We start from the raw sequence: 26590 nt of genomic DNA, 5'->3' as shown, positions 1-26590 counted from the left end.
CGACCAGCACCCCCAGGTCCTTTTCCGCCAGGCAGCTTTCCAGCCACTCTTCCCCAAGCCTGTAGCGCTGCATGGGGTTGTTGTGGCCGAAGTGCAGGACCCGGCACTTGGCCTTGTTGCTTCAACCGGCAGTGCTTGGCCCAGCATGGTCCTGTCCCTTCCCTTGCCCTCCTCCTCCTCCTCCTCCTCCTGCTGCCTGCCCTCCTCCAACCCGCCTTAAGGAGAGGGGTCGGGAAGCGGCTCGCTCCCTGCCTCGGTGTAGATTGCTGGGACTTGTGCCTCTTCCACGCGTACCTAGACTTCGTGCATTGAAGGTGCTGTACAGATGGTTTATATTGGTAATAACAGAAGATCATGCATAGTAATATTCTAGTGGGTATGTTCTAAGACTTATAGTGAAGGGTGACCTATCTGGAGCTATTTTCTGTCTATAGGCAATGACATGATTAACTGGCGCAGTCTCATTACCTATATTAGGTACATACATCTGTTCCGTGTGATTTTTTTCACTCCTTTCACTTCAGGCAACTCATTCAGAGCTGTCTGCAGCAGAGCTGGAGAAATATCTGGATGCCTTTGGAAGCACGTATGGCCCATAGTGTTGCCTGTCAAAGAGCTGAGGGGTCGAACATGGTTTTCAGCTGTGATGACAGCACATTTTGAGGGCTTGATCCTACAAACTGGGGCATTGTCTTTCAGTCACTCCCCTTCTGGGTGTCTTTGAGGGACAGTGTCCTCTCGGCCATTCCTGCGTTGTACCTGCCCACCTGAGGACAGACCAACGGCAGCTGTTCCCCACGCTGCTCCTCTTCTGCCTCGGCAGCGTCCCCATCCGAGACCTCTGTGCACGAGCACCCCTCTTTCCAGGGATGAACGGCATCCCGTGTCCTGCAGGTCAGGCACAATTAGGTATCGTCAGTGTAGCAGGTTACTGCACCTCTCCAAGCCGCAGAAACTGCCTCCGTGCACATTTTCTTACCACCGCACGCAGGTAACAAGACTTCTTTTAACTCTCCTTCGCTGATGGCTGGGGACGTGGTGCTGTACCTTGACCACGTCTCTGAAGCATGATTCACCCGAGTCACGCTCTCCAGAGAAAACCATTGTGAACAATATAACAGTTCTCACCTGCCGAGATTTTTTTTTTTTCTTTTTGGATCCCATAATCCCTTTTTATCCCTTTTTTGGGGGGAGGATCATTTTCATCCGGGTCAATAATAAACCGCCACGGAGTGAGGGAATGCCGCGGCTGCCCTGCTTTCTGTGCCACAGGTAGGCGTAAGCGTGTTCCTGGGAAGGCGCACATCCGCATTTAGATCTCATCTGAGAAAAAAAAGGAGAGAACAGGGGCTGGAGTGTAAACAGCAGCTCCTCCCGGCCCTCCCGCTGAGTTTCACAGAGAGTTAAGATATAGCCGCGCAAGAGATCTCCTTTGTGTCCAGGCAGGACCTGTGGCTTCTGCCAGAGCTCGGGGCGGCCGCGTATCAAAACGCGTCAAGGCTTTTGCATTGTGCTGATAACTCACGGTCATGGGGATCACTGGACTTCTTGGTTCACCAACCCCAGCTGCCGGCGCGTTGGTCCAGGCACAGCGCCTCTCCTGACGCAGCCCCAGTCACGTCCAGCCATCTCGTCATTGATTTCCCCACCCCCTGTATTGTATGTATGTATTTATTTATTTAACAATATGTTGGTCCAGCCATTAAAAGCAGAAAGCACTTTCTCCAATCGATTGAACTGCCCGGCGAACTTCAGTTAAGCGTTGCCCTCTGAGTCATCACCAGGGTCAATTTAGATTTATATTCACGCTGATGAATAGGCTCTGCCTCTAATCTAATGAAAACTTGATCAGCAAATTAAAACTCGGCTTGTTGAGGCTGTTGAGCACAGGTGAGTTATGGAGGGAAGCCTGCCTCCCTGGACCAGCTCAGCCTGCCGTCGGCGTCCCTCTCCCTCTGGGTATCTGGCGCGGAGTCTTGTTCTGCCCCAATACCTGGCAGCAAGAGGCAGAAAAGAGGAGGTATGTGGGCCAGAGAATCCTGCATTTAAACCCCGCTCCTGTATTAATAACTATTAGCTGAGCTGGCGCGGAAGAGAAGGATGCCTTCTGCCTTCTCTAGCACCTTCACCAGAGCTTCCTTAATTGTCCCCCACGACTGCCTTGTGAATTGGGAAGTGGTTACGCCTCTTCTTCCTGGGAAACCTGAGATTTTTACCCAGGGACTGGATTGTTAGACCATGCTTTGTGACTGTCATCTGTTTTTGCAAGTCCCTTGCTTATTCCGGTGACATTCACATGCTTTACGCTGATGAGCGCAGTTAGTCTGTATTTTGATGGCGCCGTTACCTTTCCTAAAGGCTAATTTGCTTGAATGTCCCATTACCTGCAAATTGGATAGGTACGATCAATATTGGTGATTCCAGGAACGTCTGGCTGGTGCAGAAGCGCCTGGAGGGGACGGCACGTCCCGAAAGCAGGAGGTTGGATTGAAAGATGATTGGGGAGGGAGGCTGAACGTGCGACGCGTTGTTATTAGACCAGCGAGTCCTTCCTGTTTACGGAGCTGGATCGCAGCCCGAAACGGGGCCAGGCTTTGGGAACACCAGATTTTGCCAGTAAGAGATGATATCCGTGCTTATTAAACTTGAGCCTCCCAGCTATCTTAAGAGCTAAGGAAATGTTTCTTATCGCTGGGGGGAAATGGGGTAGAGGGTCGCTAATAGAGAGGGCGGAGCAGTTCTGACATCATCACCTCCCGCTTTCACTCTTAGACCACCTTGCATCTAGCATTTGTGGTCCTCTGCCAAACTTCTCGTGAAAGGTCATTGCCCGGAGAGAAACGCTGAAGGTCTGTGCAATGAAGGAAGAGGAAAGGGCTTCCTGGGAGTCGCTGAGAGCACATAAAGGTGATACCTGATGAAATGCCTGGGAAGAACATTCATTTCAACGTAGTCACTAAGAAGAGGAAGGGAAGATGGATGGAGTTACCGAGGAAATTACAAGTCATTGTGTGTTATCATATGACTCATTCGGTACCCATAGCTCACCCCTGGGCTGCAAGGTTGTGGATTAAAGTCCTACACTGGGACTTGGGATCATTTCTCTTAAAATGAGGAAGATGCATGGACCTTAAAATATATCGTAGCCTGTCAGCTAAAATTGGAGTAGAGGGATCTCTTTGGTGTTGGCAGCCATGAGGACGGGGGTCCAAGAAGGGAGGTTTGACCGTATCAGAACTTGTACTTCTGAGGACTTGAATGATCAGAAAGGCCTGGCTTTCTGGTGTAGATGCTGGGAGCCCTGATGTGGGAATCACAATAAGACAGCTGCCGGGGCAGGATAATCAAAGGCTCGATTGAGGCACATTGCACTAATGATGGCTTCTGTTCAGTAGCTAGACGTCCATCTCTAGGAGCGCGGAGATCATCCCAAAGGGCAACAGGGCAGTGCCTGCCCCACCGTCCTCCATCCTGTACCTCCTGCTTTCCATGGACCCTGCCGCTTCAAGATCTCTGATGCAGTTCTCTTGATGACTGGGCTGACCACAGTAGTGCCAAGTACTGGAGATCCAGGATGTCTCCAGAGGAATCCAGCACTGGATCTTCCAGAAGGACTGTCCACGGATCAATGACCTGTGCTAGCGCTTTCCCAGGTAGAAAGCTTGGCTGTAGCACCTTTACTTCTCCTGTTCCGTAGACTTGGACAGGTGGCACACCTCCTGCCCAGCACGGCCAGCCAGGCACCGAAAGTAGGATTGGTGGGCCTCCGATCTAATGACCTACCGAATGGCCAGAGGCAGAAGAGCCTGGGCTGGTGGGCTTTGACTACAAGCTCTTCTGGACAGCCAAGGCTATGCGCTTGGGCTCACGTGGCTTTACTTGCGGCCAAACCTTTCCCTTGCTTTCCATTTTGCTGCGGCCATAGGGGTCAGTGGTAAAGGTCATGCAGTGTCCCTTTATATGAGGCAACACGTTGGAGTTGTGAAGTAGAGGTGAGTCTGGAGCTAGGCGTGCTGAAAAGCCCTTGCTAGAGGTGCTAAAGGACTTTTAGGATAGGTTTTGTGCCCCGTGCCTTATTGATGCTCCTAAGGTGGTCCAGAAGAACCTACGGGCTTGTCGCGTGGCTGGAGAGATGGCACTCCTCCATAAGGTGTCCTCACTGATGTGGCCTTTAGGAGCAGTGTGGCAGGGCAATGTAGACATGGCTTTTCTGAACATGGCGGGGGAGATTTGTATCAGCGTCTTTTCCCTGGCAGCAAATTGTCTGTTCTGAGAGGACTGAGGATGAGACAGGAAGGTTATCTCTCGCTGGAACTATGCTGAAGATAGCAGATGATCTCACACACTGACCCTTGCACCAAGGCCGAGCTGCTGAACGAACTGAAAGAACATTCAGGCTAGTTGGAGGGATTTCAGCGGTAGGGAGTGGGCACATCTATTATGGGAGCCTGCTTAGGGCTTCACGTCCGCCATTGCTGATGTCTGAAAGCAGGTGAGATGATCCCCCCTCCCTAGTGCCAGTCCTAAACCACCAGATACCTGATTTGATCACGGGTGTGCAGCTCAAACCACTCAAGAAAATCTTCAGGGTAACGTGCTCCTGACTACGTCGAAATTGTGAAAGGTCGTCATTGGTAGTTGCTGTTTGACGAAGAAGATCCGGTGCATCTCAACCTAAATATTTTAGAACTAAGGGCATTGTTAAAATATGGGTATAAATGAACTCTGTATGCTCACACAGGAGGTGGCGGGAGGATCTCCTGGCTTCCAGCCTGGTGCTTTGCTCGCTGGAAGTAACTTTGTGCGTGGCGAAGAGCGTACCGGGGCCAGTAAGGAGCTGGCCTCTATTGTACTGTATTCAAAGAATAAAATAATCACCTTTTATTCCGCTAATACATTTATGGGGTAAGTGGGAGAGGAGCTTAAGTGAAATTCTAAATGTGACTTGACAAGGCACAGCCTGCAGATACGTGTCAGTCAGGCGGCGGTGCACGTCGCTGTCAGCCCGTGAGCCATGTCACCAGTGATGAATGCTAACTAACGAGTTACTGTCTAGTTGTCATGGAAAGCTTGAACCCTGGAAAAAAATTAAGAATTAACTGGCTTTCAGAGGTGGTGAGAAATCTAATTCTTGCCTGATGATTGTTTGGGTTCGGAAGCGGAGATGGAGGGCTTCCACACCGAAACCGCCTGGCCTGTATGTCTGGAGCTAATCTGTCCTGCTTCAGCGTGCCGATAACTCTACAGGTCCGGAGACTGAAAGCCTCGGTCCCAACGCACGGGAGAGTTGTCGTATGGGGTGTCCTGCCTGTGTTGCCATGCTGGTCAGCCCTAGGAGGACCTGCCTCTCCAGTGGGCCTTGCAGCTACAATATAAAATAATGGGGAAGCTCTCTACAAATTCAGAGATTAGATCTTTCCAAAGTCCCGGCCGCTGGTTGCAGATGATCAGGCTGTCTTCGGTGGCGATCTCATGCCAATTGTCTGGTTCTCGGAGATGGGGATTTGACTGAACTTCGCGCAGCAGTCAAATGCTTTTCTTCCAGAACCCCATATAATTAATGCAGATGAAATTTATGTTTGAAATGCTGAGGTCGGTGCTTCATCTTGTGAGGGCAGAAGGAGGCAAAGAAAGACTAGCTGCCTCTCCTAGCCGATGGGGGTGCAAGAGATGCCTTTTCCAGGGTGGCTTCCATCAGCTGCATCAACGTAGAGGGACCGCTCGAGTGCAGGCTATAAACTGTAGGGCAGAAACCTGGGGAGTGGATAGGGCCCTTCCAACCCCCCGCCTTTTGTCGTGCTTCGTACCGAAATGCTACGCGCTTCTTGTCTTGGTAGGATGGCACCTTTATTAAAGGAGGCTTAGGTGCTGTAGTGATTGCATCCTAAAAGCAGAAGTAACAGCACAACTTAGTTGTGCTTCCCTTAACCTGAAGAGTGTGACAAGAGTCTTCCATTTTGCAGGGGCAGGGATAGCCTCGGAGCCAAGATCTGGCTCTGACCGTGCATTTGCTGCGTCTGGGGACAGTTTTCGCCACTGATCCAGACCTGCAAAGTTATGGGGACATAACCGATTCCCATGGTGGACTGGGAATACGACTCATGCTAAGAGCGTGTTCTGCGCAGGTCTTCTTGGGAGGGCTGCGATTCCCTAGAGTGTCACCCCTGCCTCAAGTGCCTCCCACATCTAATTGGTTTCAGAATACGCTGGTGCGGTTGTATTGGTTGAAATGTTCAATTACGGTTGTTGGTTTAACTTTCCTTCGCTAGCTGGGAATGTTTGCGGAGGGCTTTCTGAGCGCCGTCTCCCTTCTCAGGCTCTGAAGGACTTTAATTACTCACGTTCTACCTCTGCCTTATTTTTGTTCTCATTTGTAACAGCGTGGTGAAGATCCTGCTCGCAGCTAATGCGGATCCAAACCTTGGAGACGATTTCAGCAGCGTGTATGAGACTGCCAAGGAAAAAGGCCTCCATTCTTTAGAAGGTAATATTGATTGTCTGCAGCTACCTGCATTTGCTTTTCAGGTCCCAAAATTTTGTTTCCCGGCTTTGAAATGGAAATTTGACCTCGTTTTTTTTTTTAGAGCTAGCTTCAGCTTCCATTTAAATGCAGAGTAGCTGATGGTACGTGGGTGAGCGTACGTCTGAAGATGAGAGAAAACGTTATGTAGATGTTTACGGGAAGCAATCCTTCAACGTCCTAGAGATAGCCTGGTTTTATATGGCCAGGACATAACACAAAGTTGTAGATAGGAGCGTCATCCCGTTGACCCACACGCAGCTGCTTGCTGGGGAAGGAGAAGGGTTCGAGGCAGCGCGTTCCACCGGTAGCCTTACTCTAGATCTTATAAGTAGATATAAAATGAAGAAAGACTTGTCCAATTGAAATAAAGCTGAACGATGTAACCGGTTGCAATTACTGCTGCTGGTTTTGGGGCAGGCGTTAATGCCAGCTTGCAGCCCTTGAAGTCTTTACATGAAAACGAGGAAATTTTCTGCAGCGTCATTTCATCTTGTTTATGATTTTTCTTAGCCGATGTCTCAAGTTCCAGTCTCACCCTAACGTTGTCCCCATCGCTGGGATGTCGATGCAGACTTAGAATCACAGAATCACAGAAGGGTTTGGGTGGGAAGGGACCTCTAAAGGTCACCTAGTCCAGCCCCCTGCCATCAGCAGGGACATCTTCAACTCGATCAGGTTGCTCAGAGACCTGAGCTCTGTTTATTCAGACCAGTTTGAATTTCCCAGGCTGTTTCCACTTTTTATGACGATAAATGGTGGCTAGATTTTCTTGGTTTTGTGATTATCGATGGAATCTCGGGGAGGGATGTCTGGATTCTCGGTGCCCAGCTGCGCTTCAAAGCGGCCGGCTGCACGTTTCAAGGATGCTTCTGGTCCCCAGGCTCACAGCTCCCAGGCTGGCAGGAACGCTGGCAGGACTTGACCCTGCCGCTAAAACGTCCCCGGCTGTTGCCTCCCCCGTCCCAGAAGCCTCTTCCCCATCTGAGCGCCACGCTGACCTGCCGGCCCTGGCTCTCAGCTGGCAGACCGTGGACTGTGTCCCAGCCATCCCCATCACCCTGCCAGAGCTCAGCCGGCCACCGGGACTCGCGTTCCCGGGGACTGCTGCATCCACAGTGGCTGCATTTGTGGGCTCCCACCTTCCGCTTTGAAGCTAAACCTTTTCCTAGCTACCGTAAGGGGAAAACGGGAGGAGGCCACACAGGTTGTCCAGAGCCTCTGTTTGCCCTGCACGGTTTGCAGAGCCAGAATCGCACGGTGACATTATCCATCGGTCGGTCTGTGCCTTTTGCCGCACCGCTAAGAGCTGAAAGCTGCGTGAAGTCTAATGAAGGTGTAATATTTGAACCTTTCATAAAACGCAGGTTGAGTTAAGAAGATGAATCAGTGAGGGGACAGTTTTGACAGGGCGTTATTTTGTTTTTAAAAGCTCTCCGCTCTCATCCCTCACCGTAACCCACCCGTGCCATAGACCTGCTCCTTGATGGAAGTGAGAACGCGCGTATATCAGATCGCTGTAGCAGCGAATGCAAAATGTATGAAACAACATTAAAAAATGAACAATGGAATGCCAATACATAATGCATGTACGTAGACTTTATTTAAGACAAAGTATATCAACCGATAAAGTTAATTGTTTTTGTCTGCATTCATCCCTCTATAATGTTATATATTTTTGGGGTGAAGAAAAGATAAAGCCACTCAGTAAGAAGTTGCATTAATTCTTTGGTTGACATGTTTTATTAAAAAGAATAAATTCAGTTGCATTTTTAAAAAGAGAGGGAGAGAGAGAAACTGCCTTTGTTTTTTACTTTTTTTTACCCATTTACATATTTCGTGTATAAATATTTTTTCATAAAAACATCCAAATCGAGAGGGTATGCTCCACAAACACTGCACAAAATATATTACAGACATTTATATGGATGGCAGGAAGGGAGACAGAGGGCTGAAAATTTCCAGGCACCCAGTGATTGATGGTAGACGAGGCTTCCCCTGACGCTTTATTGAGTTTCCGATGATTATCTCTCTCTGAGACATTTTTTACAGATGACGGCCGAGCTGTCACAACGGACCATGGGGGAAAAAACCCAACAATAATAACACTTTAATCTCTTTACTGCACTGCTCCCTAGTATCTCAGATTCATCTTCCCTGACGCACGCAGTTCATTATCCTGCTCCTCCCTGGGTAGGAAATGACGACAAATAAATAAATATACATACTCACCCTGTATGCTTGGAGAAAAGACCCAGGAAAGGAAAGGAGCCAGGGCATTAATTGATCTTCCTGGAGGTACTGCGGTTCATTAGCGGAGATGCTGGACTAGGACGGCATCAGGTATTCATTACAGTGTTTCTCTCTTCTGAACTTTTCAAATCTTCTGGAAATCTGTCGGTAGCTCTTAGGAGGGAACGTGGAGACGGCACTGCAGGGGATCCGCCGTCCGGGTCTGCTTGCTTTGCTGTGACAAGGTATTCGGTGCTCAGAGCTCAAGTTCTCGATGGCAAAGCCCCTGAACGTGGGCTTACTGAGTTTTGGTTATACACCCGTTCACCAAGGAGCTGAACGCACCTCCAGGAGCAGGATTTGACCCACCAGTTGGGTGGCGTTGGTTCAACGGGAGGCAGCCCGTGCCAGCCCCGCCATCACTTAGGCTCCGCGGTGGGGGAGCCCCTCGCGGGGCTTCCTCATCTCCCAGAGTTGGGGAGAAGGGCTGTGGCCAGGCCTGGCCCTATTGCCCGTCCCGTCCCCCCCCCGCAGCCGAGCGAGAGCTGGATTAGTCTCCATTCACTCCGGAATGGGCGCGACAGCCTCCCTTTCCTCAGAAACCAGGTGTGAAGTGCAGTAGCTGTCAAAACCCGCAGCCCTGAGCGACAGCGTCTCCTCGATGCTAAAAGAGCCAGTGAAGATGGCGAACGCTGAAATGAGAGAGGGGTCTGCCCTCCCTTCAGACAGGAGAGTGGCGTTCACGTCGGATTCTTGACTATGGAACAGTTGACCTCTTTGGTGGCTTTGGTTGTCCATCTGGCCAGGCTTTAAGATCAGGCTTCTCTCTGGTGTGCTGAATGCTCTGATGCTGTGAAGGTGCTGTATTGTTATTTCCTTCAATACCTAAAAAGAGCCACTCTTTTTTCCACCGTTGGTTTTTGCTGATGACTAGAGCAAGGGGCTTAAAAACCAGGAGGTTTCCTAAAGCCCAGCCCTTGGACCGGCTGCAGAAGAGTATCGGTGCTGCAGGCCCTTCCTGCGCACCCGCACGGGGCGCTGGGCCCCTGGGTGCTGGAGCCCTGCCCAGACGCACGGGCTGGTCCGCCGGAGACTCCCGGGAGTAGGGGTTTGCTTGAAAGCCGAGCGATGGTGGGGCGGCCTCCTCTCCCGTCACAGCTTCCCTTCCGTTTGCCGAAGTCACCACTGCCTTGTAGTAATCGGTCTGAGCATCGGGAGGGAGTTTCCCCCGGCTTGGGAGAATATTCCCTCCCATTGCAGAAACAGCATCTAAAACTAGGTCCTCGATTAGCACCAGGGCATCAGCAGTGGGGGCGTTTTTCACCTCTCCCACCGCCTGTCCGAGTCTGAGCCCGCATGTAAATGTTGCGGATGCCGTTAGGTCTGTGCTCGGCGGGGGGGACAGGTCGGAGCCGCACTTAGCAGAGGAGGGTGACGCCTTTCGGTGCCGTCTTGGTAGGCGTCCTCTGCCTGTGCAGTAGGAGCGCAGCCAGGTCTAGCTAGCCGCGGTGCATTGCCTGAGCCTCTGTCGGGCTTGCGTCCGAATCTGCCGCCTCGCCGGCCCCTACCTGCCTGTGCTGTGGAAAGGGGACAGGTCTAGCGAGAGCCGGGCTTGGAGCTGGAGTGGTGCTGGCTCCCCCACGGAGAGGAGGGAGCCAGCTCTTTCATCGTCAGGATTAGATGCGGTTTACTGTTTGCTTCAATCTCTTTATTTTTCAGTTTCTGTCTTCCCATTCATCTCCAGTGGTTTTTCTCATGGACTTCTGGTGGCTGTTCCAATCTGAATCATTGAGTCTTCCCTTTCTTCCCGCAGTTCAGTGGAGAGGCATCCCCTGCTCTCTCTGTTCAGTATTTTGAACATTTCCCTTTCGCAATTCGCACTCTACTCGTCTGTCGTATCCCTTTTGTACCTGTGTGGGGTGGAATCGAAGAGCCTCCGCTCCGCTGGGAACGGATCTGCTCTGTAGACAAGACCGATGCCTCCGTCCATCGGTTTGGTTTAACGCATTCCTCGGTCTTCCAGCTTTGCAGCCCAAACTCTGATTTTGCACCTGATCTGGAAGACTGAGGTTTTTAGTGTGTCTGTCTCACCACACGGTCCTCCTCCTGTCCCCCCGGGAGCGCCTTGGCCCGGCTTTGCTCTGGCCTGCAAGCACAGGCCGTTGGGCTTTCCCTTTTGCAGGGTATCCGCGCGCGCTGGCATTCAGGAGAACAGAGCTCAAGGGAAGAAAAAAATGGCAATTAATCAGCTTTAGAAAGCATCAGTTTCTGTTCAAAGAAACATCACAATTTCTAGGTCCGATTTCACAAAACCTGCCAGGGCTCGGTGTAAGTGCATTTGCTCAGGGGATTCCAGGCTTTCTAGTGAGTTGTAAAATGTGATGTTACGAATTATTCCCATCCCGGTAGCGTCGAGGAATACACCTCACGGAGCGCGCTGTGCTGGTGGCTAAGCAAACACAGAGCGAAAACTCCAGATGCCAAAGAACAGCCGGTTTCAACACCAGGCCAAAGGTGGCAAGGAGGTAGATAGGGACAGGAGCAGAACGCAGCTGAGTATCATGCTCCGCAGCACTTTAACCCGTATTTTCAGTTAACAAAGGAAGTATTTTTAGAAGAGTCCCTGCTTTTAAATGGCTACTTCTTGCTGTTCCTGGGAAGCATGGAATAGAGGAGGCAGCTCCTGGTGGAGACGGGCACGTGAGCAATCGGAGCGGTGTGGTGAGGGACGCTTAGCACGACCCTGAGGAGATCCACCGGGCATTCCCAGCTGACTGCTGTCCCGAGGACCTGTCGTGCCGTCGTCCCTCAGCCGCGCCGGCTCTTTTCTCTTGGTTACGGCTTGTAGGTTTTGGTGCTTTGTGCTTCCAGCCTGAAGTAGGTGCAGACCGCTGGGATCGTGTTTTGGCTGGGGGAGGAAGGTGGTGTGGAGGAAGCACTGAATGGTTGTTCTCTGGCCCTTCTGGACAGTGAAAGGGGGGAAGAAAGGCAGAAGTCTCTGTGTTGCTTGCTTGTGTTGAATCCTGATTTCACTTTGAAGGTGCAAAGAGGCTGTGGTTGGAACAAGGCTGGGAGGTCTTCTCTCGGGCTTGCTCCAGCCACCTCCTCCCCTGCCTGGCCGCTGTGAAGGCAGTCACTGGGGTTTCTGGAAACCGCGTTGTCTTCATCTCCACTGCTGCTCAGTGGAGTGGGGACGATAGCCACCAGAAACCCCCGCCGGGGTCCTGATTGTCTCCTGGAAGAAGCCATTAGGCCCTTAACAAGCTTCCAGACCGGGGGTGGCCGTCCGTTCTGCTGGTGCACGTTCAGACAAGCAGTTCTTTGCTTTGTCTCAGTGAGCTGAACTTTCATGCTTCTTCCCCCGCAGTCCTTGTAACCCGGGAGGACGACTTCAACAACCGCTTGAACATCAGAGCCAATTTCAAGGGCTGCACAGCTCTACACTACGCAGTACTGGCTGATGACTACCTGACGGTCAAATTGCTGCTGGATGGAGGTGAGTTTCGTAGCTCCAACAGGCTCTTGGGCCGGGAGCATTTTTTCTGAGTAGGCCTGACCCACAGAACTGTCAGGCTCAGGCAAGGACCCCACTCTTTCATTGTCAGGATTAGATGCGATTTACTGTTTGCTTCAATCTCTTTATTTTTCAGTTTCTGGGGTTTTTTTTCCCATTCATCTCCAGTGGTTTTTCTCATGGACTTCTGGTGGCTGTTCCAATCTGAATCATTGAGTCTTCCCTTTCTTCCCGCAGTTCAGTGGAGAGGCATCCCCTGCTCTCTCTGTTCAGTATTTTGAACATTTCCCTTTCGCAATTCGCACTCTACTCGTCTGTCGTATCCCTTTTGTACCTGTGTGGGGTGGAATCGAAGAGCCTCCGCTCTGCTGGGAACGGATCTGCTCTGTAGACAAGGCACTGGATAGGTGCCGGTACCCACGTTAAATGGTTGAGGCTCCGGTACTGTTGGTACCTTGGCAATGCAGCTCTTGTGAGAGTTGGTAGAAATTAGCTTGCGCGGTTACTGGTCCTGCCGGCTAGATCGCAGACCCCTTCTTCTCATGGATCCTGCTTTACTGTCATCTCTTACGTACTCACGGCTCTAGATTACGGATCCGTCGATACACTTACGGTTGGACTCGATGATCTTAAGGATCTTTTCCAACCTAAATGATTCTATGAGACTAAAGAGATGAAAATTCGTAGGTTTGTAACATAGTTTGGGTTGGAAGAGACTTCAGGAGGTCTCTAGTCCAACCTCCTGTTGAAAGCAGGGTCAGCTGTGAGGCCAAACCAGGTAACTCAGGGCTTTAGCCTGAAAACCACCAAGGGTGGTTTCAGGTGCCCAACCTCTCTGGGCAACCTGTTGCCATGCTTGACCGTCTTTGTGAGGAAAAAGCTCATCAGCACTAGTGGAGGAAAAGAAGAAGATGCATTTAGCGAGCAGAATAGAGATGTGCTACCATGGCAACAGTTTTTTATATTTATCCTCCTGCTGATCTTTACCAGGATGACATTTGCGTCTGTGTTGTGCCGTTACCCAGAACCAGAGTCTGCTGAAGGTGTATCTGGATGTGCACGGCGCTGTTAAATTAGCTGCATCTGCCTGCCATGCGAATTGTTCTGCAGGCCGCAGAGCTAGTCAGCAGAGTTCTGCTTTCCTCCAGACTTCTGCCCTTTGTCCCTAGCGCTCCTCCTACTTCAACAATTTCAACTCCTCTCCGCCCTGCAGGGTCACCTAGGGCAGCTCTGAGCGAGCAAGAAGCAGCGATGTTGTGCCTGCTTTCAAGTGCGTGCTTGCCAGCAGCCTTCTGCCAAATGCCAAATGCAGCACATAGCAGCTGAACGCTGTCAGCCTGTCCCTGCAGTGGAGAGACTCTCTGGCGTCTCGTCTAGCCAGATGCTGATTTTTGCAAAAATCTCAGGAATGTCATCATCTCCGTGGTGTGGGCGTCTCAGGAGTTCAGGAGTTAATTCTAGGGAAGCAGGCAGGCAGATAATTGTGCGACGGGCTCACATAAGGCTCATTCCTTGAGAAAGCAACTAAAAAGATAATGGAAAGTAGCATCCGCGAAGGCTAAACATCCTCAGAGGAGATGAGGAAGAATAATTGTAGGAACACTGAACCTTGATACTCATCTATACCATATGCTTGTTACCTTTCACAAATAGAAAAATAAGAGTGAAAGGTTGAGATTCAATACCACTGAATTCCACAGTTAACTCTGGGTCAGGATTTCTCTCTGGGAGCCTGCCAGATACCAGAACCCTATCTCTTGGCCATAAATTAGCCCCCAAAAAAGGAGCCACTGAAAGGAAACCTACTGCAAATGGACTTAGCCAAGGTTCCTCAGGGATGCTTGCAGAGAAGGGAGCTGAGAAAGCAGACAGCTGTAGGCTGTGGGAGTATGTGTGTGTGGTGACTGGGAAGTCCTCCGACAAAAACATTGGCCCGTGTGCGGTCCAGCACATTTGTCCGACGTGGGAGACCTACTCCGTGTTTGCGGTGTGTGTAGACACTGCATGAACACTGAATCTGGCACTTTCTCAGCGCGTCTGACTCGCTGCACGCCTGCTGCAGAGTCCAACTGCACGCGTTCAGCGGCTGCTTGTCCAAGGGCGCCGGCGGTCGGAAGAAGCTGCTCCAACGGGACCTCTGAGATCCCACAGTCGTGGGAGGGATGCCCGTGGGAGGAGCGGAGTGGGCTTCACCCTCTGGAGCGATGAGCTGCGAACGCACAGACCGGGAAGGGTTTTGATGGCGAGTGCAGCGGGCTCTGTAGTGTTACGGAGAGCGGCAACGCGGTCCAGGTGCTGGCATGGAAAAGCCCTCGTCACAGCAGGGTTGTGAACAGATCTGAGCAGAGTGAGTCTGTGGTTCTCGAGGCTGGGGAGTATTTCACTCAACAGCGGTGTTTTATCTCTAAAAACGCCTAAAATAGAGACGTGGACTAGCCACGGGGGCAGAGGGGCCGTCCACTGTGAAGGTGGTACGCAGGCACAGGCCACAGCAACGGCGGGGATGTGCGTGTGTTGGCCACGGTGGTCGTGAGAGAAGGCGACGGCAGAGCCGCCAGCGAGAGGCTGAGAGCTCTTTTTCCGTCTGTTGAGTCTGTGCTGGCAGCCGCCCCCCCGTACCCTCTGGGGAAACGCTGGAATAACGTTTTTCACAAAGATAGCTGCTGCTTGTTTCTGCCTTTGAAAGTCTCCTTGCAAGACGTGTGTATTATTAGCCGATTGAAATTACCGGGGCAGCTGCTTGGTTATCCTAAGTACAGGCAAAATATGGGTGCAAATAAGTGAAGTTGGCACTAAAGAATTTCGCCATCCTGAATAAATAATTGCAAGTAGCAAGTCCAGCTCATTTCTACATCTGTCCCCTGCTCGGCTATCCGAGTGCTGTTACAATACAGGCCTCTCGTAACAGAGAGGACTGTTCTTTTTGTTCAAAAGCTGTTTCTGTATCTGTACTGGAGCCACTGCCGTCTTTGTGAATGACCACTTCTGCTGCTCGATGCTCATAGAGAGTTCTTTGTTCGTGGCAGAGTGTCTCAGCTCAGAAGAACTCGCTTGGATCTCGGGGAAAAAAGCGTATAACAATCTGTAGGACTGTGTTTGTTTGAGTACAACTGAAGGGATTGTGTACCAAATCAAAGTGAAAATTCTTAATTTAGTCAGCCGTAGCACTAAAATGTGGCGATCGCTCAGCACCGTTCCGTTCTTAATCCAGCCCCACGGAAATCCTTCTGGATACAGGTTCAAGAGAGTCTACACTAAGAATGCATTTCCAAGTGAAAATCATCCTCTTGCAAAGATACGAGCGTGTCCCGGTGCTTAGACCCTGGGAATAGCAGTCCACCAGCACGAATCTCCACTCGGTGCATGATGTGAAAGATCACGCTGGAGCCCTTGTAGGATCCCGAGGCTGAGTTTGCGACGTTCTTCAGATTAATCTGTGTTCGCCAGCCCATCCACAACACCCACTTACCCTCTGCAGTCATAGCTACGATGAAAATTTATGACGATTTACTTGCTGACTCAAATACGTCTCCCCTTTTTGTCAGGTGAATTCTTCTGAGCTGGTAGTGTTACAGCAGGCCCTTCCCTTTCCTTTCAGTGAGTTTTGCACGCTGGAGTTTGATTTCACGATTGGCGCCTGACACGAGGTTTTCATCGCATCGACTGGGGCTGTTCCCCTCCTCCCGGTTCTGCGGGATAACAAAGCGTCGGTCCCCGCGTCCTTGTTAGTATAATCTGCGATGAATACGCGGCCGAAGGTCTCAGAAGTGGAGATCAAACACCTTTCAAAGTGCGCCTGCCCCGGGCCCTTTGTGAGGGTAATTTCCCCATGCCGTCTGCCATTGACATCCGCGCGTAGGATGTCTCCTGTTTGCTGACATGGAACAGGCTCCCCTCGCTCCCTCCCTTACGCTTCCCTACACCTGCCTTTTTACTAACTGTCCATTTACTCTCCCTAACACTTCCTTCGCCTGGTGCCCTGCCCTCGGGGCCAAAGCCATTAACTGCCAAGGCCCCTCTCTCCTAAAACAACCGCCCCGTTGTGCGGCGCTGGGGGTTTTTTTAAGGGAAGCCCCCGTGCGCTTGCCCCTCACCCCACGTCCCTGGCCTTTTGTGGCCCATTCAGTGACTCGCTTGACCCCTCCAGGACCTTATCGCCTTGTGGTCAGCATGTGTGTGCCCAGCAGACCGCGAGACGAAGTCGCTGCTCTGTTGTCCTTTCGGGCAGTTGTTGGTGACATTTCACAGCCTCCTGACCTGAGCTGACACCATAAATATCGGTGTTTATGGGAAGGAGTGGGTGAGAGCTCACATCCACAGCGTGCACCAGTTGCTACTGCAGGCACGATCGATCCAGAGGGCTTTGTGTTCGGCTTGGAGGAAGGAAGGCCGGGTCTCCAGCTCGTTGACGATGGAAGTCTCTTGGTTTTAGAGGGAGCTTTTATTATGTCGGTGTTTAAACCCGCTTCATGAAATAGCCGGTATTAAAAGGTTCACCTGTCTGCCGGCAATAGGGTAGCCTTGCCATAGAGCTCAGCCGCCTTCTAGCACCCTTCTAAGTCTGATTCTGCCCCAGAACCTGTCGCTGAAATGCAGGTAGCCGGAGGAGCCCAGGCAGGCACTGATCCCTGGGGAACCGGGACTGGAGAATCATAGAATCATAGAATCATTGAGGTTGGAAAAGACCTCTAAGATCATCGAGTCCAACCGTCAACCCAACACCCCCATGCCCACTAAACCATGTCCCTAAATGCCTCATCTACTCGTCTTTTAAATACCTCCAGGGATGGGGACTCCACCACTCCCCTGGGCAGCCTGTTCCAATGTTTCACCACTCTTTCAGTAAAGACATTTTTCCTCACATCCAGTCTAAACCTCCCCTGGCGCAGGGGAGCTTAGCTCCTGTGACCCCCAGGCGAGTGTCTGGCGGCCCAGTGGGTGTATTCCTGCCCTCCATCCCCCTCTGAGCTCCGGACGTTTGCTGAGAGTCAAACCGAACCTCCTTGATGGCTCACGTTGCTACCAGCCCTCTTGCCCTCCAGCACGAGACTTAGGAGCGGGCTTGAGTTCAGGACTGGCTTGACTTCAAAGCCCGGCCCTTCTAGCCCTGTGGATGCAGCAATCTCAAGCCCTGCAGCAGGTGGGTTCAGGGTGATGATAAAGGCAGCAAAGACACAACCTGCAGCACTTACATTTCCATGCGTAGAGAGGCCTGTCCATTCTCACACCGTCGGTACTGTTGCAGATGAGGGGTATGGGGTGTTCTGCGGTGGAATGAGTTGCGATTCATTTTGTTTAATTTCTTGGGACGTGCTTGTGTTCTTGGTTTTTGGGTTTGTGTTTTGGTTTTTTTTTTACTCCCACGTGACAAATACACAGCAGGGTTTTAGGTCCAAAGAATACCTGCGAGCTTTAGATTTGAGCAGCCAGTACCTGGTATTACTTTATTGGGCTGATGTGGGGAGAAGAGTTCAGGTTTGAAATATTCTAACGATCTCAAACCTGGCGTGGGGCACAGAAGTGGGGCTGGGAAGAAGGACGGACCCTGACCAGGGGAACTGAGCAGTAGGAGGCTTGAAGAAGCCTAGAAACCAGAAGAGGCTGGAGAGGTTCACCAGAAGTTGTTTGTCCCTGTGCATCTCTGGGTGGCCCCTCCTTTATTAAACCAAGCACGATCTGCTTGCCTTCCTGGTAAAGGCCCTTGCCCTGGGCATCACGCTGTCGTTTCCTACTGAGAGATCGTGCTGCTGACAGCCGGGACATCAGCCACCGCTGCCTTGTGGGTAGACTGTCGAACAAGCGTGTTCGCTTGGAGGGAGCTCAGCCGGGCGCTGCAGAGCCGCTGTTTTCTCTCCCCTAGTGCTCTCTCCGGTGCTCAGTTGTCTGCAGGAGACGTTGCAAGTGGTCTGCTGATGCCCCGTCTGATGCTCAACGGATGTTTCATTGCTGGTGTGTGTTCCTCTGGCTGTACCCAGCTGCTCTCTCATACTTTACACTCCTTGAAAAACGGTATCTTTGCCCCTGACTAAAGCACCTAGGTCCAAAGATACTCCGTAATAGTCACGAGGGACAAAGGGGAAGCTGAGGGGAGAGTTGTGTTTCCCCCGTCAGGGTGCCGGGGCGTTGTAGAATCCCAGAGCCATGAAATCGCTGAGGTTGGCAGGGACCATCTGGTCCAACCCCCTGCTCAAAGCAAGGTCACCTGGAGCAGGTTGCCAGGGCTATGGTTGGGGTTTGAATATAGAATCATAGAATCATTAAGGTTGGAAAAGACCTCTAAGATCATCGAGTCCAACCGTCGACCCAACACCACCAGGCCCACTAAACCACGTCCCTCAGCGCCTCATCTACTCGTCTTTTAAATACCTCCAGGGATGGGGACTCCACCACTTCCCTGGGCAGCCTCTTCCAATGTTTAACCACTCTTTCAGTACAGAAATTTTTCCTCACGTCCAATCTAAACCTCCCCTGGTGCAACTTGAGGCCGGTTCCTCTCGTCCTATCGCTTGTTACTTGGGAGAAGAGACCGACCCCACCTCGCTACAACCTCCTTTCAGGTGGTTGTAGAGAGCGATGAGGTCTCCCCTCAGCCTCCTTTTCTCCAGGCTAAACAACCCCAGTTCCCTCAGCCGCTCCTCATCAGACTTGTTCTCCAGACCCCTCACCAGCCTCGTTGCCCTTCTCTGGACACGCTCCAGCACCTCGACGTCCTTCTTGGAGTGAGGGGCCCAAAACTGAACACAGTGTTCGAGGTGCGGCCTCACCAGTGCCGAGTACAGGGGCACGATCACTTCCCTAATATCTCCAAGGACTGAGACTCCGCAACCTCTCCAGGCAGCCTCTTTCAGTGCTCAATATCTGTTACAGTAAAGTTTTTTTCTTATGTTTCGAATGGAATTCCCTGTGTTTCAGTTTGCGCCTGTTGCCTCCTGCTGTCACTGGGGGCACCACTAGAAAGAGCCTGGCTCCATCTTCTTCATCCTCTCCCATCATCTTCTTCATCCTCTCCCATCGGGTATTTATAGACATTGATAAGATCCCCCGAGCTTTCTCTTCTCCAGGCTGAACAGTCCCAGCTCTCTCAGTCTCTCCTCATATGAGAGATGCGCCAGTCCATTCATCATCTTCTTGGCCCTTTGCTGGACTCGCTCCAGTAAGTCCATGGCTTTCTTGACCTGGGGAGTGCAGAACTGGACACCAGATGCGTCTCGCCAGCACTGAGCCGAGGGGAAGGATCACCTCCCTTGACCTGCTGGCAACACTCCTCCTAACGCAGCCCGGGACACCCTTGGCCTTCTTTGCTGCAAGGGCACATTTTTGGCTCATGGTCAACTTGGTGCCCGCCAGGACCTTCTCTGCCAAGCTGCTTTCTGGCCGGTCAGCCCCCAGCCTGTGCTGGTGCCTGGGCTCGTTTCCTCCCCAGGGGCAGGACTTCGCACTTCCCCTTGTTGAACTTCATGAGGTTTTTGTTAACCCCGTTTCTCCAGCCCGTCGAAGTCCCTCTGGATGGCAGCACGACCCTCTGGCCCATCAGCCCCTCCTCCCGGTTTTGTATCTCCTGCAAACCGGCTGAGGGTGCACTCTGCCCCTATCGTCAGGGTCATTAACGAAGCTGTTAGACAGCTTCAGGATCAGTATCGGCCCCCGCGGTACCCCACAGGCCTCCGCTGGGCTTTCTGCTGCTCGTCATGACCCTTTGAGCCTGGCCGTTGAGCCCGTTTTCAATCCCACTTCACGGCCCGCTTATCTAGCCTGCGTTTTATCTGCTTGTCTGTGAAGATGTTATGGGAGACGGTGTTGAAAGCCTTGCTAAAGTCGAGATAAACAACATCCACTGCTTTCCCCTTCATAAAACCGTGCTGACTACTCCCGGTCACCTTCTTGTCCTTCATATGTTAGGAAAGGGTTTCCAGGATGAGTTGCTCCCTCACCTTCCCAGGAATCAAGGTGAGGCTGACCAGTCTGTAGTTCTCTGGATCCTCCTTCTTGTCCTCCCTGAAGATAGCCGTGACATTTGCTTTCTTCCCGTCCCCGGGGGCCTCTCCCCATCACCGTGACCTTTTAACCGTCGTCAGGAGCGGCCTCACCACGACATCGCTCGGGTCCCTCAGCACTTGTGGATGCGTGTTTAAATGTTCCCTAACGTGATCCTCCTCCACCAAGCGTCGGTCTTCCTTGCTCCAGATGTTCCCATTTTAACCGTCGTCAGGAGCGGCCTCACCATGACATCGCTCGGGTCCCTCAGCACTCGTGGATGCGTGTTTAAATGTTCCCTAACCTGATCCTCCTCCACCAAGCGTCAGTCTTCCTTGCTCCAGATGTTCCCGCTGGAGCCCACGCCCCTGCAGACGGGCAGCCCCATGGGCAGGGGAGACCCCACGTCCTGTCCTGTGCCCTGGGGGAGGCTCAGCAAGGCTGAGTGGAAAGGGGGAACAGCCTGGGGAAACCTCGTGAGCTTCAAACCTAGGGGCGACGCCACTGCTGAGGAGTTTGCCCCGCAGGGAGATGTCCCACCTCCCAGCCTGGGACACTGTTTACCTTTCACAGCCTTCTGCTGGGACGAGTTGTCATGGCCGTGGTACCCTTGTAATAAATTAAAGTTACACTCAACAAAGCACAGAAGAAAATGCTGCAGAGGCCCATCTTGTTCTTGGGCTAGAGCTTATGAAATGCAAAATCAGAATATTGTGACTGCTTCCTCCCGTACACACCTGAGAAACTTGGGCACAGAAGGTGGTGTCGAAGCAAGGTTTCCCCGGCGCTTAGCAGCTCAGCTGTCACGTGTCTTGGACGTTGAATTGCTTTTCCAAGTGCTTTTCCGAGGTGTGTTTTGTCCGTGTGTCCATGTCGCGAGGGGTTGGCTGAACCGTCAGCTGCTGTTGTGCGGAAATGCACTGCTTTGCTGATGGAGGTAGGTCGGTGGTGTCGTACATCTCGTATCTTTGCTTAAAAGTAGAGCAGTTCCCTCCTTCAGAGACTGACCCCTTGCCCGTTGTCGGGACCTCCCCTCTCTGTCCCCGTCGCAGGGGCAGACACGTCTCCTCCTGCCAAACCTGAGCGGCCTCATCACGTGTCTCATTCCCCCCAGCACTCTCCCAACCGTTGACGACCTTGCTTTCTAATTCCCATCTTCAGAAATCCCCTTCGCTTCCAACTCCTCCTGGAGCCAGCGTGCAGGCTGACCAGGCTGTTCCTGCATGGGAAATGCCTGCTCCGAAACACCCTTTGCCTCCTCCTTCCTGCCTGGGACCCTCGGTGTGATGCCAGCGCTGGTCCCCGTTCTCGTACCAGCGCTGACAATCTCTTGGGCTGGGATTGACGGGCTCGGAGGTGCGGGGAGGCTGAGCAGCTGAGCTCACGCAGCGGGTAGCTGGGGAAGCTGGGAGCGGAGCTCGGGTCTCGGCTCCAGCCACATCTCACTGGAGCAGCCTCGCCGCCCCAAGAAGCTCAAGCGCGCGCCCCTCGGCCTCGTGCTCCGGTCTCTCTTGCAAGACGTGAGCGATCGAGTCAGCTCAGTGCACGCATCTCTAATTAGGGGAGAGAGGGAGAGACGAAGGAAAGAACATACATTTATGAAAGCATTTTAGCTGAAGCTGCAATAACCCAGACCTCTGAACTCGATTTGCCAGTAAATTTAGCACAGTACATTTGTTGGTAATGCTCCACGCTCACCTACTTGGTGCAGTGTAATTGCAGATACTGTGGATAGGATGAATGATGGGTAAATGAATTACAGAGCCAGCGTGACAAGGGGTGGTCTTTTGACATCAGAAAGCGAAAGTGCTGGTGGTGTTCTCAGGAAGAATCCGGTTGCAATTATAGCTGGCTTTCTTGTGTTTGAATTCTGCGTAATATGTCTCGGAGCGTTTTCAGCTGCCTCCCAGATGGAAGGGGCTCCGTTCTTACAGGGAGAGGGTGACGGACATCACTAGGCAGCTGTGGCCTCCCAGGTCAGCCGGCGTGTGGTGGCAGAGGAGGTACCTTGGCCCTGATCGCATCCTGAGAAGGCGACGACGTCGTTTCGCTGTGCTCAGTGGAGTCACCAGCGTAAGCAAGAGCAAAACTGGGGAAACTAAATGAGACACGGAGGAAGTCAAGCTGGCAGAGGTCTGCCGGGCTGACGGTCTCTGGACAGGAGGTCTTTCCTAACGGATGGATCCCCAGAAATTTCCAGCTAAGGTTCAGATGCCCCTGTACAGTGAGTTTAAACCTACTGAATTTTTTTTTGCTTTGCTCAGTTGAGCCCTGGAGATTGAGCAGGTTGAAAAGCGCTGCCCCGGGGCTCAAGACGGCAGGTGGTGCGCTTGAAAATTTCCCACGTGAGCTGGTTCCCTTCGAAAATCATTTGTTCTAAAGCTACCTTGGCAGCTCTCCCTCTCTCACCCTTGATCTCTGCTGGCTCTGCCTCTGCCTTGAGATCAGCCGGGGCTTTGGAAGGAGCAGCGGCGCAGGTGTGGCAGTGCCGGCCGACAGGACGGAGCGGCACAGGAACCAGGAGCCCCTTTGGTCCGTGGCAGCCCTTAGAAGCGCACAGCGTGTCTGCAGGGGGCTGGGAGAACGTGCGTGTTTGTCTTGAAAGCCGGTGTCGTTGCAGCTCGGTTTGGGGAAATGAAAAACACGGGCTGCTCTGTCTTCACTGGGTTTTTTTGCCTCACGTTAGCTAGGGTTAGGAACCTGTTTGTCTTGTGAAGAACAAGGCTGTAACCCAGTCCTCACGAGCAAAACCAGGCCAGCGTGAAACCATACCTCTGCCTTTGCTGTCCGGGATCCTGCAGGCGTGCGTGTAAGTGGTAAGCGCTCGTGCCAGGGGAGCATCCCTGCTCCCGCAGAGCCGTGTGCTCGCGGATCCCGTATTGCCCAGGCCCTGGTGTCGGAGGGAGCGCGGCTGAGTCCTCCCCTGAGCTCCTGCCAGTGCCTCAGAGGACACCGAGCCCTTCCTCAGCCCGAGGCAGCAGCGGGGTGTCAGGGAGAGTGTTTTCGGGGAGTCACGCGCGTGGTAGCTGCCCCCGGGTGCTCTGTCCTGGAGGTTTGCTCCAGGTCTGGCGCCTGCCGTAACGCATCCATCCCAGGCCAGCTGTTGTGCAAGAGCGCCTGAAATCCTCTCTCCCTCTCCATGCTCATATTTACAAGGGAATGTGATAAATTCAGTATTGATTCCTTCTGTTGCACTGTAAATTTTGCAAAAGATGATTAAATAGTGCAATAGAGCCTGCAAGCGCCATGGCTCAATATGTTCTGGGCCGGCGTATCGACCCCCTCCATCCGACGGCAGCAAGTTCCACTCCCAGCCGCGCCAGACCAGTAATTAAAATCCTGTGAGACTGGGATTTAGAAACCAATCATATCACAGCATCGAAGCGTCTAACATCCCACCGTGGCGAGAGCAATAAGCGTATAAGTGCAAGCACATTTATGTCCGTGTCGGAGTGCTTAAGAATAGTTTCCCCATAGGGCAGGGGAGCAAATAGATCCCTCTCTAAGTGTTTCTGGGTACAAAACTCTACAGTGACATAATGTTTGTCATGAATTTAATAGCTCTGCACACATGTGTAGATATATAGAGAGATGAGGATTCTTTAGTTTCCCTTCCCATACCGTTACCTTACAAACAAGAATAAAGCAGATTGTTCTCACACCCAGGTATTAAGTACGCGTAAAACAACTTACGCTCACGTTACAATAAAGCAAGACCGAAAGGAGCGGGTAGGTCAACTTGTTTTGAAAGGCATTGCAAAGGATAAAGGCTTTTCTGAGCCCAAAATACAGGAGTCCAAATTGCCCGAGCCTTTCCGTGCTCTGGTCCTTCCCATGCGTTGCTGGAGAAGGTTGTGTTTGAAAGCAGTTTGAATTTAACCACCCGTGCAAGCTGAAAGCAGTTTGAGGTAAGACTTAGCTGATATTCGTAACGTCTTGAGGGAAGCCTTTATTTCCTCAGATAAGTCGAGCCTTGTGCACGGAGCGCAGGAACTTGCAAACTTGGCTCCCCTTCTTCATCCTCATCATCAGGTCTGCATCTGAGCGGTACACGCAGTGCTGTTTAAGGCACAGGAGACCAGCAGCGACCATGGTGATCCCCTTACCAGCTGCCCTGGTCCACAGAGCTGCAGGAGGGAGGCTGCCGTGCCATGCCGTGCCGTGCCATGCCGTGCCGTGCTGTGCCGTGCCGTGCCGAGCCGAGCCGAGCTGAGCCGTGCCGAGCTGAGCCGAGCTGAGCCGAGCCATGCCGAGCCGTGCTGAGCTGTGCCGTGCTGTGCTGAGCCGTGCCGTGCCGAGCTGTGTTGAGCCGTGCCGAGCCATGCTGTGCCGTGCCGAGCCGTGCCGTGCCATGCCATGCCGTGCCGAGCCGTGCCGTGCCGAGCCGAGCCGTGCCGAGCCATGCCGAGCTGTGCCATGCCGAGCCATGCCATGCCGAGCCGTGCTGGGGGTGCACCAGCAGCAGTACCCTTGCTCAGAGGAGCACTGCTGGAGGGCAGGCTTCTCTGCTGGAGCTCTCAGAAGGCAGATCCAAAATAACGTATTTATATTTAACGCGCACGTTAATTTATTTTTTTTCTCTTTCTTCTTCTGTTGCAACCTTCCCATTTGCCGTGCGTGTGAACTGTTTTATGCGTTCAAAGGGAAATGCAGTCCTCCACTGTTACGTTTTCTGGAGGGCAGGTTCTGGCTGGGATTGTACCTGTGCACTGGGCATACCTCTGCAGAGCTCTTTGTTTTCCAGAGTTCCACTGGGGTCACTGAAAGCAAATTTGATCATTTTGTTGTACTTCGTAGTTTTATACCGAGGTGAAAAATCTATGGGCAAGAGTCTACCCATGAAGAAGGGGAACAGCCCTTGTCCCAGCACCGAACAGCATAAAAGAGATGAAGGGCTTGGCCTGAGTTTTTAAGAGAGTGTTCTGCAATTCGTACCCTCCCGTGTATAACGCTGCGTTATGTGGTGCTGAGGACACCAAAACGCCTTCAGGACACGACGTGTCTGAATAAATAAGTGTTGGGCTGAGCTTCAGGAGACCTGGGGTGCTCCTCAGCCCTGCCAGCGGCTCCCTGTTCTAGATGTTCCTCTCTTTTCTTCCATCCTTTATCGTGTCCGTCTGCCCAGCAAGCTCCTTACTGCTGGTGCCCAAGGACACAGCGATGCAGGGCTTGGCGCGGCTGGGGGCACGCTGCATCCGACCACGTCCCTGCACCTCTGAGAGCAGCCGGGAACAGCGCTTAGGAGGAAAACTCGGAGCAGGACAAAAGTCCGGCTCTTTCTTCTTTCTGACCTAATTCCCGCTTTGATTCAGCGGTAAGTTAATGTTTTCATAGAACCGTTCATGGCAGCTCCAAGGCCTCACGCCCGATTTCCCGGCGAGAGGTGGCTCGCTGCCTGTCACTGCTTCTGTGTAATTCCGATTGATTTTTCCGCACGTGCACTGGTTTACATTTACTATCTAAGTTGAGTTTCGCTTGCCAGCTCATCACTGTCACTCAAATGGCTCTCAATAAATTAGTATTGGTAGTCATCTTTCTCCTGTCGGTATTAGCCCTCGCTCCGGTCACTCGCAGATGGTCTGACCACACAGGCACCAGCAGAAAGCCCTTGGACGTCCTTGGGCAGCTTTCTTCCCCTGTGGGCACTGACCACTTGCTCTCCTCTAAATCCTTTGTTTTCGGTGTTTAGGTCATTATTTGTCCACGGGGAGCCTTTTTCTTGTCTCAGCTTGCTTCTTAGGTGAGGAGCTCCGAGGTTCTTGGGCGTGAGGGGTGCATCTGCATCAGGCAGATCCCAGTCTCCGCCTGACCGGGGACGGCGGGCGCTGCCCCCAGCTCGGGAAGGCAAGGCTTTCTGCCGAAAAAGTTCTGCTGACTTTTCCTCTTACGCGTTTTTTTCCACGTGTCTGCTCCTGCGTTTCCTTGCCTAAGTGGTTTTTTTTGCGGATGGGTGTCACGTTTGCTGCCTTCCACTGTCGTCCCGCAGTGGATGTGACAAGCCGGGAGTCGTCAGCGCTGGCGGATAATTTGGTGTTTGAGCTCCTCCTGAACTCCTCAGCGAAAAGTCTCTGGGCCTGGCAATTTGCTGACGCTCAGCAATGTTTTAAATCTTGTTTCTGTTGATGCTGCAACTTGAGGCAGTTCCTGCGGCCTGTCCCTGTGAGGGGTTTGCTGTGGGAGCCTTTCCCCGGTCACCGCGGATGCAGAGTGCAGTTCGCCCTTCCTCGCATCGTCTCGAGCCCTCCTGCTTCACCTTGGTCACCTACGGAAACTCACCTCCTCAGGCTGGCTTCCAGCTTCTGATGTGGCTAAAAAGAGGTTCTGGTTTTTATTCCTGGAGCAAGGGCTTC

General features: G+C 52.3%; 1 protein-coding gene across 1 annotated transcript in view; it reads left to right on the top strand.

Annotated features, from left to right (window-relative positions):
- Positions 1 to 26590, top strand: part of CLPB (ClpB homolog, mitochondrial AAA ATPase chaperonin) — a gene marked incomplete at its 5' end in the record, with an annotated part of 101424 nt that overhangs the window by 28614 nt on the left and 46220 nt on the right. The window contains 2 exons of the mRNA XM_009288587.2: positions 6381 to 6484; positions 12120 to 12248. Coding sequence (XP_009286862.2) covers positions 6381 to 6484; positions 12120 to 12248 — 233 coding nt within the window. The remainder of the gene's footprint in view (positions 1 to 6380; positions 6485 to 12119; positions 12249 to 26590) is intronic.

The sequence above is a fragment of the Aptenodytes forsteri genome, unplaced genomic scaffold (genome assembly GCF_000699145.1).
Source record: "Aptenodytes forsteri isolate BGI_AS27 unplaced genomic scaffold, ASM69914v1 Scaffold701, whole genome shotgun sequence".
In the NCBI taxonomy this organism is placed as follows: Eukaryota; Metazoa; Chordata; class Aves; order Sphenisciformes; family Spheniscidae; genus Aptenodytes; species Aptenodytes forsteri.
The sequence above is the reverse complement of the archived record's forward strand: the minus strand, read 5'-3'. Positions and strand labels throughout refer to the sequence as shown.